Source organism: Glycine soja, chromosome 11 (assembly GCF_004193775.1).
Source record: "Glycine soja cultivar W05 chromosome 11, ASM419377v2, whole genome shotgun sequence".
NCBI lineage: Eukaryota > Viridiplantae > Streptophyta > Magnoliopsida > Fabales > Fabaceae > Glycine > Glycine soja.
This window is the reverse complement of record NC_041012.1, coordinates 16,432,571-16,447,100: the sequence shown is the minus strand read 5'-3', so window position 1 is coordinate 16,447,100 and position 14,530 is coordinate 16,432,571. Positions and strand designations below refer to the sequence as shown.

Below are 14,530 nucleotides of genomic sequence, written 5' to 3'. Positions count from 1 at the left end.
ACAAACTAACGTTATTATATTCTTTGAAAATTTGGAAGATAAATGCAAACACGACACTGCTTTGTTTCAGTTCTTTAAAAAAATCATCCATTAAAAATAGCATCACGAAGAAAATAGCTCTAAATCTCTGGAAAGAGCGATTAAGTTTTGAAAAAGATACGGACTTCATCCAGAAAGGTTCTTAAACTTTTCAGTAAAAAATGAATTAAATGAAATAAAAAACTTAATATCAAGAAAGGTTCTTCAAATTTTCAGTAGCTTTACACATTGACATTCAAGAGGGAATGTTAAAGAATACCCCCATTCTCATTATGCTTTTTCCATTTAGAGTGTCATACCATACATTTGCTCGTAGCAATAGACAACATCATCGGCCAGATTTGAAAGAGAATTTTAATGCCACAAAAGAAAAAGCAAAGCACCAACATCATCACAATATTCTAAGCATTGAATGATTAACAAAATTTAAATGCAGCAGTTCCAATATATAGGGACTCAAACATCAAAACAAAATTTCGAAGTTTCGTTTACTAGCCTAATAGTGAGGATAAATTACCAACCTTCCGAACCTACTCACTGTAATACAGGGGAAAATTACTACATGAGTACGATAAAATGCAGTATCAATATTCACTGACCACCATGCTTAGCCTTCTTATGTTGTTGCAGACCGACTTCGTTGGTGAAAGACCTAGACAAAACCATAAAATAGTCCGTCATAAATCATAATGTAACTTAATAAAACTATTCTTTAAGGTTTACTTAAATCACTTTTGCTACTATTTGCAAAAATAGAATCATACTTTTTACAACTTGCGCAAGATAGTTGTCCAGCAGAACTGGGAGACTGGCCTTTTGTACTGTTGGGTGTCTTTCCACCTTTCTTCGAAGGATGGGGAGTTGCTACATGTACATTTTTCTTACCATCTACAAACAAATTTTGATCAAAATATTACCACTGCATAATGGAAAGATAAACATGAAAAATGCATTAAACAAAAACAATTATATAAGCATTTATTTACAAGTGTCACTCAAACACAGAATGACAAGTAAAGAGTAAAATGTATAATTTGTGTGCATAATACAAACTGAATTCGAATACATTCATCAATGACACACTAGTCTATGAACAATGAAGAACTTGGGAAAACTGACATGAATAAAAAGAATGTATGGAAGATACACTCACTAGTCTTTTCAGGAGTAGCAGTTTTAGCTTTCTTGGCAGAAACAGGAGTTTTTGCTGCAGACTCATTTGGTCTCTTCTTGCCCTGATCCACCTTCACAAAATAAAGTCACATATAAGAGCTGGTGAAGTTTGCTCACTACTCACCAATCATATAGAAGACATTAACATATGTGACCAAACAAAACAATACACAATACAACAGCAATATCATTACCTTCTTAGCAGGGGTCTCTTCATCACTCTCCTCATCACTATCGCTGTCATCATCCATCTACAATGATCAATGATGGAAAATATTTACCTCAAAAGAAACCTCACACCAGCAAGGAAAATCAAGAGATTCTTTGCATAAAAGACAAATGCAACGTTTTACTTAAACCAAGAACACTCTTGCATAAACATTAAAGTGTGACAAAGAAACCTTTTGAAGTGTGCACATTAAATTACAGAAAATGCATCTTGACATCTCAAATGTAGAACATATTGTATAAAACTGAAATTTAAACCATGAGTGACTAAAATACCTCATCGGAACTTCCAAATTCATCTTCACCAGCAAGATCATCATCCGATTCATCATCAGAATCATCACCCTTGTCTTTCTTAGGATCAGCTGTTTTTGCTGGGGCACCAATCTTGGGAACAGGTTTAGAAGGTTTGGTAACCTTTGCACCTTCATCTTTTATTTCAGGTTTTCATAGAAAAAAATAACTATTAGTTACCCGCATGTAACATGCACATCTAACAATGTATTTCACATCAAGAGGAAGTATCTACCATTATCTTGACCCTCCAATGCAAGTTCCTCATCCTCTTCACTATCTGTCAAAATCATATACAACATTTGCATAACTGAATAAAAATAATGATAACAAGAAGTTCAAGAGAGACAATTGATCCTCACCAGAAAAATCAGAAGCATTGTTGCCACCACTTGTGCCACAGGAACACATCAGGTTAAGGGAAAAAAGTGAAAGATCAAGAAGATATTTGAACGAGGTTTAGTAAAAATCCTTATGTCAATGTTGTTACACACATACAACCATCACTAAAAGAAATTCAATCAACCTATAAACAAAAAAGTGTAGTTTCATCACAATAGGGTCTATGTAGCCACAAATGCAACCGCAACCACAGTGTTAAAAAACCATGACTTTCAGGCCAAACACATAACATAACATTTCTATAAAAAAGTAAAACAATATTTTTTGGGTCCTAGGTCATGGGTCATAGACCCAATCCCCTGGATTAAAAACTAATCTCGCTCGCTGTTCATGGCTGCCACTGGCCCAAAGAAAAGCATTTGGGTAAAAAACTAATCTCTCATTAAATAGATGATACCCACTCAGATGAACGCAGCAAGACCTTGCACCGCTATGCCAACAATTTGGGTTAAAGTAAACCAGTATATATCAACAAATCAAGAATGTGATATCAAGGATACGTTAGTACTCTGTACCCACAGAAAAAGACACTGGCACTTTTTGAAGTGTGGGAAAGCTCGGAATCGGAGTCCAGAACCAAATCCAACGATAGATGAGGAATGCCATCCCTAGAAAGGGTTCCCAAGACAATCTTCTGTTCACCAACTTTCAAATACAAAACCACAGACTCATTAGGTTTCTCCTTTTTCGCCTCTCCGAGCGCAACCTGAGATATGTGTATGTATGAATCCACAGGATCCATTGGGTCAACTGTCACGGTCTGACCAACCTTAACCTCAACACCTAAATTTCAAACCAAGACAACATATCACCACATCAAAAATCAATTCACCGAACCGTAAATAAAATATAAGCAAACGAAATTTTCAATCAGACGTATTAAAAGAACGGTACATAGAAGAAACACACGGACGCATAGTCACGGATTAACGACCTTTGTTTGCACAATAATTTTGCTAGATTGAAATAATAGAATAACGAGTATTATGAAGGAGTAAGACTATACCGTAAAATATCGCGAAATGAAGAGAAATCGATCATTAAGGAAATTGAAAGGAAAAGATGAATACGAAGCGAAAAAGAAAAGAGAAAAGAAGAAGTTACCCCAAAACTCCATTGGTGCATCCATTTGGGAGGAACGGCGCAGAGAGGGGAAGTTTGAGCGAGGAGGAAGAGAAAGGTGGAATGCGATGAAAAAAATAATAATTAGGGTTTAAGGGTTTAAGAAATGTATATATATTGCTCGCTGCACCGCATTAGGGTTTCTTTGAGTTCTCCTCCCCCGCTTCTTCTTTCCTTTCTTTCTTTTTTTTTTTTCGAGGAATGATTTTTTTTTCTTTATTTGGTTTTATTTTATATATTTATTTAATAAAAAAATATCTTAAAATAATTTAAAAGATGAAATATAATTTGATAATAATGTAAAATTTTTTTATATTATCATAGACATTAAACTGATTTTAGTATTAGTAACTAAAAATTATCTTTTTAACATTATTTTTTGTATTTTTATTTTTATTTTACTTTTTATTATCTTAAGTTTTTATTTTTGTTAATCTGTTTTATATACATATTGCATTTTATTTTTATATTAGACTTTTAATTTTCATAGACCAATGTAGAATTATTTCAGTTTAACCAAAAGTGTTAAATTCGAGTATTAAATATTTAATTATGTTAAATACTTTAAAAAAATATTATGTATAATGATCTTATTTGATTAAATAGGATTGTATTTAATGTAAGAGTGGGATCTAAAAAAAAACACATATAAATTAAAAAAAAAATCAATCAATTATCAATTATACTAATATAACAATATATTTTTCATGGTGTATAAATACTTGGTCACAATATCATATAATTTTTTTAAAATAATATTACTGAAATTTTATATTTTTTGTTTTTTTAATTCATAAAAATATATAATTATAGTAAGTAAGATGATTGCTAACAATTATATATTTTGATTTAAAATAATTAAGCTAATTATGATCAACAAATATATATATATATATATATATATATATATATATATATATATATGCATGTGTTGTAACCAAGATCACGATGTGTTTCTTCTATGTATATGTTTTAATTTAATTATATTATTAAAAAATAATTTGCATAGCATGTTTTGTAACGATGATCAAGATGGGACAACAAAAACACAAAACCATAATGTTTTGAAGAGTTAAGGAGTTGTTACTAATATTTTATGTGAAAATATTTCTAAACAAAAATAATCTTTGAAAATCAGATTTGGATTCGAGAGTTTACTACACACCGGGAATATATTAACACCCTACATCTTGACGTATTTATTTATTTTATTTTGTTATTATTGTTATTTTTTTTCTTAAGATTTATGGACTATCACAACTCATATATCTTAAAATTAATAGTGATATCACACCAAAATTAATTCCTTAAAGCAAGTTAATGTTGATTTAAATACTTGTTTTAGAGACATCAAATTATCACAATTTATGATTCAAAGTATCAAGGATGTCACATCTTATTAACCCGTTATCTTTAATGATTCAAGACTATTATTATCATTATTGAAATATACTTATTTAGATATTATTATTACTATTATTATCATCATTATTTAAAATAATTTTGAGTACAAAAAATTATCACAACTTGTGTGCTCACGTAAATTTCAAGGGCCAAAATAAGATCACACCTAATTATCTCTTTTTATTTGAAATTTATTTTTATTATTATTATTATTATTATTATTATTATTATTGTTATTATTATTATTATTATTATTATTTGGATTACATCAAATTGTCACAGCTTGTCTCATAAGCATGAAAAATCAAAAGCTATACTGGGGTTCACACTATGCGGTGTTCTCATCATGCCGGGAGGGAAGGTCGGTGAGAGGAAAATGAAAACATGTAGTTGCATTGCCGTCATAGTGGCTTCGTGATGTTGTGATAGGATGCAGATGAGGGAGGAAAGTCATGCCATCATGGTGCAGACGCGGGTAAGGGAGGAAAGTCATGCCATCATGGTGCAGCGGCGGGTATCATTTGTTGGAGTACATGTGTGAGGTGAAGTTTCATATCAAGTAAAAGTGGAAAAGTTAAGCACCATATAAATGAGAAGAAGACCCATAAACTTGAGCCTTGAGGTTTTGGGTTAAAGTGTGATGTTAAGTTCCCTTATGTGGTTGCTGATGACTCTTGGTGTAAATACAAAACATACTGATCTAATGCAAAATGATGAATTTGGTATTAAATAAATGGTGTGCAAATTTGGATATTTACAAGGGAAATATGTACATATTTTTCAAATGAAAATTTGAAATTGTAGCAAAAGTGAAAGATACTAGATAAAATTGGGTGTTTATGGTAAGATTGAAAGAAGATAAATGATGAAAAGGTTGAGAAATTTGTAATTAGCAATGTCACTTTAATTAAAAAGAAAAAAGGGTAGACAAAACTAAGTGATTATATTATGCAAACATAACATGACAATATTATATTATTTTTTTGCAAAAATATTAATACTTTTATTTTAACTTTTAATTTACAAAATGCATAATTATAGTAACATTAATAACTAAAATAAATATATATTTTGAAATGAACTAATTATCATAAATTGTGACACTCTCTATTCCACCATGCATATAAATGGAAAAAAAATATATATATAATGTGGAATATAATTAAAATCAATTTTATTCAATAAAATCATAAGTGAATTCATGTAGGTAAAAAGTTCACATTCACTTTAGTGTTACCAAATAAAACTTATTAGAAACATTTTCGACTCATAATAAGGTCGTTCAAGTTCACAAAAGAACACAAGTTAAGTGACAGAATAAAATAAATTAAATAACGTATTCATAATATAATGCAATTAAAACAGAAACATGGGTCATAATGTCACATCCTATCAAAGTATTATATCACGTCGTCCTTCAGCATGAGATTCCTTAAACCAATTCACCTAGTCATCTACTCTCATGAACACAAGATTCGAGATCATTACAGAATTCAAACACAAACAACACACGGAGAGTGAGTCATCACATTCCTCCACAAATAGAGATAAACAAAAGTTAAGTAGCAGAATAAAATAAAGTAAAATAACATTCAGAATATCATGCAATTAAAACATAAACTTGTGTCCCAATGTCACATCCTATCAAAGCATTGTATCACGTCGTCCTCCAGCATGAGATTCCTTAAAGTAATCCACCTAGTCATCTACTTCCACGAACACAAGATTCAAGATCGTCATAGAATATAAACACAAATAATACACGGGGACTGAGTCATCACATTCCTCCACAAATAGAGATAAACAAAAGCATACATGTATGATATAAATATAACAATAATACAAATATAACAAGGCTCAACTTTGGCACAATTTCTATCATTTCAACATTCATCACGTAACATCACTAGTCCTAGAATTTAATCACAAATCACATTTCATGCCTTCACGATTAATCACATATTCAATACAACATATTTTAAATATAATATTGCATCTCACACTTACAAAATTTATTACACACCATCACATAACAAGTCACAATGATCATTACACAGGCATTATGCCACAAATATACTAAGACTCAATCCAATAAGCATTGTGGTACCATGTCAGTGAAAAACCTCATAGGGTGCCTAGGAGTACATGACAAGACGGACCACACACTGGAAGTCAGGTCACTTTCACTAGGTGATATCATAGAGAGACCAGTCTGAGTCACGCTGTTTTGCGAGAATGATTCAATCATGTAGGATTAACACATACTTAAAGGAACAATCAAACCGAGTGTATTTACCCCCAAGGCCTAGACTCTGAGATGTTTGTTGAGGTCTCTCCCTCCTGATTCAGGTCCTACCCAAAAAACATTTTAACACACAGACTCTACCTATGAACTATGCAATACACACAACTACTCAATTGTTTTCAAAATCATTTTAACTCGTCGGGTTCTCACAGTGGAGCCCATTATAAAACTCATTGCGCGTTAACTCGTCTCCCTTAAAGAGTCTTACAGTTGTGTGATTGTACAGTTCATAGCTCACAACTCAATGCATACAATATCTCAATACACATGTATCTTACAATTCAAGACATACCTAATTTATCACATATAACCAATCTCAATCACAATGTTATAATCCCAAAGTAGCATGTTATCACATCTTATGAATCATATACACATCACACAGTATTAATATATACATGGCACAAACACAAACTTTATCTATGAACTATGCAATACACACAATCACTCAATTGTCTTCAAAGTCATTTTAACTCGTCCCGCCTCAAAGTAATTAGACTCGTCGGGTTCCCACAGTGGAGTCCATCATAAAACTCGTCGTGCATTAACTTGTCACCCTTAAAGAGTCTTACAGTTGTGTAATTGTACAATTTAATGCGTACAATATCTCAATACACATGTATCTTACAATTCAACACATACTCAATTTATCGCATATAACCAATCTTAATCATAATGTCATAATCCCAAAGTAACATGTTATCACACCTCATGAATCATATACACATCACACAGTATTAATATATACATGGCACAAACATAGACTTTACCTATGAACTACGCAATACACACGATTACTCAATTGTTTTCAAAATTATTTTAACTTGTCGTGCCTCAAAGTGATTAGATTAGTCGTGTTCTCACGGTGGAGCTCATAATAAAACTCGTCGTGCATTAATTTGTCGCCCTTAAAGGGTTTTACAGCTATGTGATTGTATAGTTTATTGTTTACAACTCAATGAGTATAATATCTCAATACTCATGTATCTTACAATTCAACACTTACTCAATTTATCACTTACACACAATCTCAATTACAATTTCATAATTTCAATATAACAATTCATCATGCCTCGTGAATCATATACACATCACACAATAATAATATTTGCATGGTACAAAACACACACACACATACACACATATACTAAATCAAACTAGAGAGAAGATTATGTAGAGTACAATTCACATTCTTTAATAAAATACAATTGATGTGCTTGATGTCAAATATCAAAAGTGTAGTGGTACAGGACATAAAAATTCGCGTACGATTTCGGTTTGATTTGAAAGCTTATTTTAATATAACATTACAATGTCTATTTCAATCTATTGTAATATCTAAAACAAACACATATGATTTTTTTTCTTTTGACAATTTATTCTTTATCACAATATGCTAGATTCAAATATAAACTCATAACGCAAATCAAGTAGTAAAGACATTATATTAATCATTCAGATTCATCAATTCATGCTAATTAGAGAGAAAAAATTCAATTTCTAAGGTTTACACTCAACACAAGCACATATCAATTTCACATCAATTTCGCATCGGGATATCAATTAATATGTCAAACATATATAATTCACAATTATAATTATAAAGACAAAATCAAAATTGAAGAAACACCCCAAAATTCATTTCAATTAATCCTCTAAGAATTTCTACACATATTCTCACTACTATCCAACTATGTATAACTCAACTCTTACTTCTAAGAGGACTCACGTGTGTAGTCCAACAATGATAGTAACGTCTCTAGCGATTTCCTAAGATTCTTCAAGTTTCTCCTCTAGTCACTCTGCTAAGGTTTTCAAACATTAGAAAAAAGGAGAATGATTGAAGCCTTAAATTTACTATCTCTGTGCGAGGGGCATATTTCTCTTTATAGACAATTAACCTTTAATGCATAAAAAGCCTTATTAGGGGTCATTAAAATAATAAAAATGTTAATTAATAATATTATTCTTTAAAATACACTCATCTTTATACAAAAATATGACGTTTGTAATATAGATTAGCATCAAGCCATCAACGCCATCTAAGGTAAAATTAATTAAATATCCTAACATAAAAGCTATTTTAGCAATGATAAAGTTGAAAAGGTTTATCCATATTAATAATTTAAATTACTATGCATATTTTTTAAATTTTGAAGGCTTCATGAGACAAATGAAAAATATAATCACGTTAGTCTGGCTAGAGACGGATCTAGAATTCTGACATCATCGTTGCAATCATCAAATATTAGTTGAAAAGGTTGATCCATATTAATAATTTAAATTACTTTGCATATTTTTTAAAATTTGAAGGCTTCATGAGACAAATGAAAAATATAATCACGTTAGTCTGGCTAGAGACGGATCTAGAATTCTGACATCATCGTTGCAATCATCAAATATTAGTGGTTTCTAATAAAAGAAATTGGTTTAGGAAAGTTAAAGCCTAAAAGTATGGAGTCAAATGAAAAATCAAAATAGATTTATACCTCCAAGGCATATACTCTTCGAGGAAGACAAGTTTTTAATTAATTTTAATGGGTACGACTAACGCTGACAAATACAATTACCCTTCTTTAATCACATTCAGATTAGCTAGATAAAAAATTCACAAGTTGCTATAGTACACAAAAAAAGGGAGGAAAAATCACAACTTGCTCAAACTGATAAACATTATAAAAGTTGTCCTATTTGTTTTTTTAACATTAGTCTGGGTAAAATATATATACCAATTTGGCCCCAGCCATAAGGTTGCATACTTATGTACATTATCATAGAACTTGTGCCAAACAATTAATTACAATATGACTTGGTCCAATAGTCCCTTATAGTTCTAATTTCTGAAGCATAAAGCATGCAGAGAATGTTGCAGAACAATAAACTTTTAGATGCCTATAAATTTAATTGCATGAATATTAGGAGTAACCTGACTGATATAGTTTGACTCATGTTCTGTTTGAAACTAAATTTAATGTTTCTCCTATCTATCTTCTATCTAACCGTAATGAGCGACTAAATGAATAGGTGTATTTAACCTACTACAAACAGTTATGACCTAACAGAAAAACCTGATGCATACCCTTCCTAATATCATGCACCTATAAGAAATGCCAAAAAGGATTGATAAAGCAAAAGGCCAAATATTGTTAGAAGTTCATGTCAAACAGTTTTAAAAAATCAAGTAAATTGTAAAAAAGGATCAACCCACTCAAGCCATTTATTAAGAGTTCAATCGTTAAAAATCATTTTTTTAAAAGTAAACAGGTTCAAGCGTGTGCTAACTGATTGTTCACAAAGAAAAGGTAAAGGAGGGAATACAAGATAGATGTATATAACTATACCAAGCAATCTAAGAAGAAGTTCAGTTTCCAATTTCTATGAAGATTGTAATTAAAGATGTTAGCATTTGTTATAAATCCATCTTCAGGATCATAAACATAATCATAATCTTTATAAAGAGAAGATATGTTATGAAAATATTACTCACAACTCCAATAACTAAAGGAAGCCAACCCTTATATAAAGCATGAGGACCTTCTTCCCTAAACATAGTAGACAAAGCATGAAACATTTCTCTGTACTGATATGGGGATGTCTTAGTCTGCAAATAACAGGCAATGAACTTTCAGAGTTTCTACCAACAATAAAGACCACAAAAACATGGATACACTGAAATTTTTTTTTCTCCATTTAATTTTACGATTATTAGAATATGTATTTTCAACTACCATTCTAGCTCACAAGAAAAGCAAGCATTCAGTAAAAATTAAAAAAAAATGAAAAAAGGCACCTGCACAGTAATCATGCCTTGAACCATATCCATTGGATAAGTTGTAGACATAGCAATTATTCCAAGAAAAAAATGGAAAACATGAACATACCATTTCCAGTTTGTTGCTGATACAGATGCAGTATACCTCTATCTTAATAGGAAGGAATGATTAGGAAGAAAAAAAGAAGCAGGAGATAGAGTTTAAAAGATATGAAGTGGGATACACTGAAATATTAAGAAAAAAAATGTTAGCCACTGGAGTAACCCTATTTAAATAAAACCATGAAGGAAAAGGAAAATATTAAGAGAGGATTGCTTAGGATGATTGACATTTGGTATAATAGTCCCCCGAATGAAAACCAACAAAAAGATACTAAACAATAAGGAGCCAACAATATACTTTAATCTAAATAATTATAACAAATATCATGTACAAGGAGCCAACAATATACTTCAATCTAAATAATAGTGATTATAGACAACTTGGCATAGTCAAATTTGAACAATCATGCACTCAATTTTTGAACTTCTTGTCATGAATATAATACAATACAGTCAACATTGTAAAGGCTTGCAAAGACTATGGTACTGTGTGGATTAGAAGCATTTGGCACAAATTTCTATTATCCTACATACCAGTGCCATGTCTTCATTAATAGAATTTCATGAGTTTCATATTCAAGTCACTCCAAACTTGGAGGGATAATCAATTTCAATTTCACAAACATCAGAACAATTTATACTTTATTCTACGCATTTTACACCTCACATTACAACATTTATTTAACTGCAAATCTCTTCTACACTGATTGACAAACACAAGACACAACTATTGCAATAGAATTTTTTTTTCCTAATAACAAATACTTGTTGCCAGAAAACCACAATTGATTACAGTTTATATAGCCAAGTTTCAAAGTGGTTATACCACTCCCCTTACAAACCTTTTTTCATTGAAAAGAACATTCTAAATAGCTAACACAATTGCTCCAATCCTAGCTAGCAAAACCATAAAACAAAACAACACAAAAAATGATCTCCCAATTGCCAATCGTAAGTCAACCAGCCTCCTTTCGTTTCATAACATTAAAATTCAACAATAACATACAAAATAATGTAATGCACAAGTATAAGCACAAACTCAAGAGCTACCAATTATTAATAGAAACTAATTAATTAAACAAGAAATTGGTATAATTGAAGAAAGAAACAGAATCAGAGAAAGTACCTCAAAATCTCATTTCCATCAAGCATGAAAATCATGGGACATCCATTATATTCAACCACCACAATCTTCCCAACCCTGACCCTCTCCCCATTTCCCCCCATATCCCCAACCTCTCTCCAAGCGCCACTCTCCACTCCCATCACTACCGCATCCTTATAATACTCATCCATCGAAAACACCCCCGATATGGTCTTCAATTCGCCATACCCTCCCATCACCCAGAACTCCCTCCCCTCTTCTTCGACAAACCCCACACACTCAGCACGAAACCCAGGGAGATTTTCCATTGGCACCCATCGGTCCCTCCCCACCTCATACTGCTCCACCGACCGAATCCTCGACCCCGCCACCTCGAACATCGTATGCCTCAAGCCCTCACCGTCCACATAAATGCTCCCGCGGGCCGACACCACTGCGCAGGCGAAGCCCCCCCTCGGAGATAGCATCGGCGCGTGGCTCCCACGAAAAGTCGTGGAAGCTGAAGCGGAACGTGGCAGAGGACGGTTAGAGGCGATCGATGGGGAAGGAGCACGATGGGTTAGAGAAGGCTATGAAGTTGTTAAGTTTCTTTCTTTCGGTGCTTTTGAATGCCAAGGGACACCACAACCTTTATGACCAAGAGTGGATAAGACCAGTGAGATAACGACGGAGTTGTAATAAAACCCGTCATAATCTTTATTACCAACACATATTCTAAGGCGGTTTTCAATAACTGTCTTAGAATGTGTGTCATACAAGGCTTTTTTTCAGTAAATAATTACAAAAATACCACTGGTTTGTTTTCTAAGGCGGTTCTAAAAGAACCGTCGTAGAGTGATTGTCGTAAAAACACTCATTTCTAGTAGTGTGAGTAATTGTAACTTGGGGAAAACTGAATGGGGTTCGTTAATATTAGGATGCCTTCCAATTCTACTATTTTTGTAAGATAATTAAAATAAAATTAGACAACTCAATTCATTTTTGGGAACATTTATCATGGGCAATTAAAGTAAAATGTCTAAAAATAATAAAGACTAAGGGTGCATTTGATTTGCTAACAAGATAGGACAAAATATCTAGGTCACATGACAACTTTTTGTATTGTATGTTGTTTGATGGTCGATACAAGCACAGTACAAGTAATTTTGTGTTGAATCTTGTTTGATATACTTATGTACTGGATGAAGTAATGTAAATTTTACTATAAAACTCTAGGTGATAAGGCTCTAGATAGGAGTATGGGCTCGAGTAAGCTGCGGCCTAAGCCCAAAGATTGGAAAGTTTATACTAGGAGAGAAAAAAAAAGGGAAAATGGGAACGATCATGTTTAGGCAGTTAGTGGGGTGTGCATGTGACTAATGCGCGAGAATTCGGTTATATAGGGGAAAGAAGAGAAAGTGACAGGGATCTTAGGTAATTTTTTGTTTGTCATTTTGGGCAGAGAATTTTGTTTTCTCTATAAGGAGCAGTGCTCTGATGTAAGGGAAGACTCTATTCCGTGCACTTTCTTCTTCTTTAGGAAATAATACATCACACTTTTTCATTCATCCTATTTCTCTAGTATATTCTCTGTGTTGTTACATTGTGTCATACCAAATTGGTCTGACTTGCAAGATTCTTGTGAGGGTTTTTTTTCCATCACACCTACTAACCCATCCTTTCGAAATCGCGGATGCCACCAAAGAAAATGGAAGCCAAGGTCGCAGTTCTAGAGAATGAGGTCACGAGCATCAAGGATGCTCTCCAAGCGCTCAACCTCGAGGTTGATGTGAATCAGGATAAGTTGATTGCATTGTTGACTAAAAGAATAGAGGATGTTGGAGGAGACACGTTCGGGGTGAAGACCATGTCGGAGATAGTGACCAAAAACTCCGAAATAGCGAGATTGAAGAAACATCAAGGCGAGTCCTTGGATGAGTTCTACCAATTGGTTAAGAAGGTGGAATTATCGTTGTTCAACGGCGATGACCCCGCTGGGTGGATAACACGAGTAGAGGTGTACTTTTAAGTGCAGGAAACCAGTCCCGATGTTAGAGTGAATCTTACACAACTGTGTATGGAAGGCCACACGTTGCATTTTTTAAAATTGTTGCTAGATGAGAATGTTGAATTGACATGAGAGTAGCTCAAAGTGGAGTTGATTGGGCGCTATGGAGGAATCAAAGAGGGTGACATGTTTAAGCAGCTTGCGAGCCTGCAACAACTGGGCTCAGTGGAGGAGTACATTCAGGAGTTCGAACGCTTGACCTCTCAGGTTAAATGTTTTCCTAATGAACAATTTACGGGTTATTTTATCCATGGTTTGAAGGAAGGTATAAGGGGGAGAATGCGTAGCATGCGAGCTTTGGGACCACTATTGAGGTCGAGGTTATTGAATGTGGCACACGCAGTGGAGTACGAGCTACAAGAACGATGAGGAAGTACACTGTGGAGCAATGGGACCCGAAACCATTTTGGATTGGGTTCCTCTCATCGGTTCAATTCATATTACATGTCTAGCCCAAATGCAATGGGCCGAACCAGTAACAGTGAGTGGAGGTCTGCTCGAGAGGGCAAAGAAATGCATGACAAGGGGCACAGTGGG

General features: G+C 33.2%; 1 protein-coding gene across 1 annotated transcript; it reads right to left on the bottom strand.

Annotated features, from left to right (window-relative positions):
- Positions 1–379: 379 nt before the first annotated feature.
- On the bottom strand, positions 380–3,375 carry LOC114373543 (histone deacetylase HDT1-like). Its single transcript, XM_028331024.1, has 9 exons — positions 3,241–3,375; positions 2,637–2,919; positions 2,097–2,125; positions 1,970–2,014; positions 1,717–1,871; positions 1,407–1,463; positions 1,193–1,283; positions 804–927; positions 380–691 (listed from the first exon to the last, which is right to left on the bottom strand). Exons 1-9 carry the CDS (start codon positions 3,263–3,265, stop codon positions 631–633), a joined length of 870 nt encoding a protein of 289 aa, XP_028186825.1. The 5' UTR covers positions 3,266–3,375; the 3' UTR covers positions 380–630.
- Between the last annotated feature and the right edge of the window lie 11,155 nt (positions 3,376–14,530).

Excerpts from the sequence above, each read along its gene's own strand:
- LOC114373543 (XM_028331024.1), bottom strand. The coding sequence starts at position 3,265 with ATGGATGCACCAATGGAGTTTTGGG. Across the intron at positions 1,872-1,969 it reads ATTGGAGGGTCAAGATAATG|ATGAAGGTGCAAAGGTTACC; the intron begins GTAGATACTTCC and ends CTGAAATAAAAG. Across the intron at positions 692-803 it reads TCTTGCGCAAGTTGTAAAAA|GTCTTTCACCAACGAAGTCG; the intron begins GTATGATTCTAT and ends GGTTTTGTCTAG.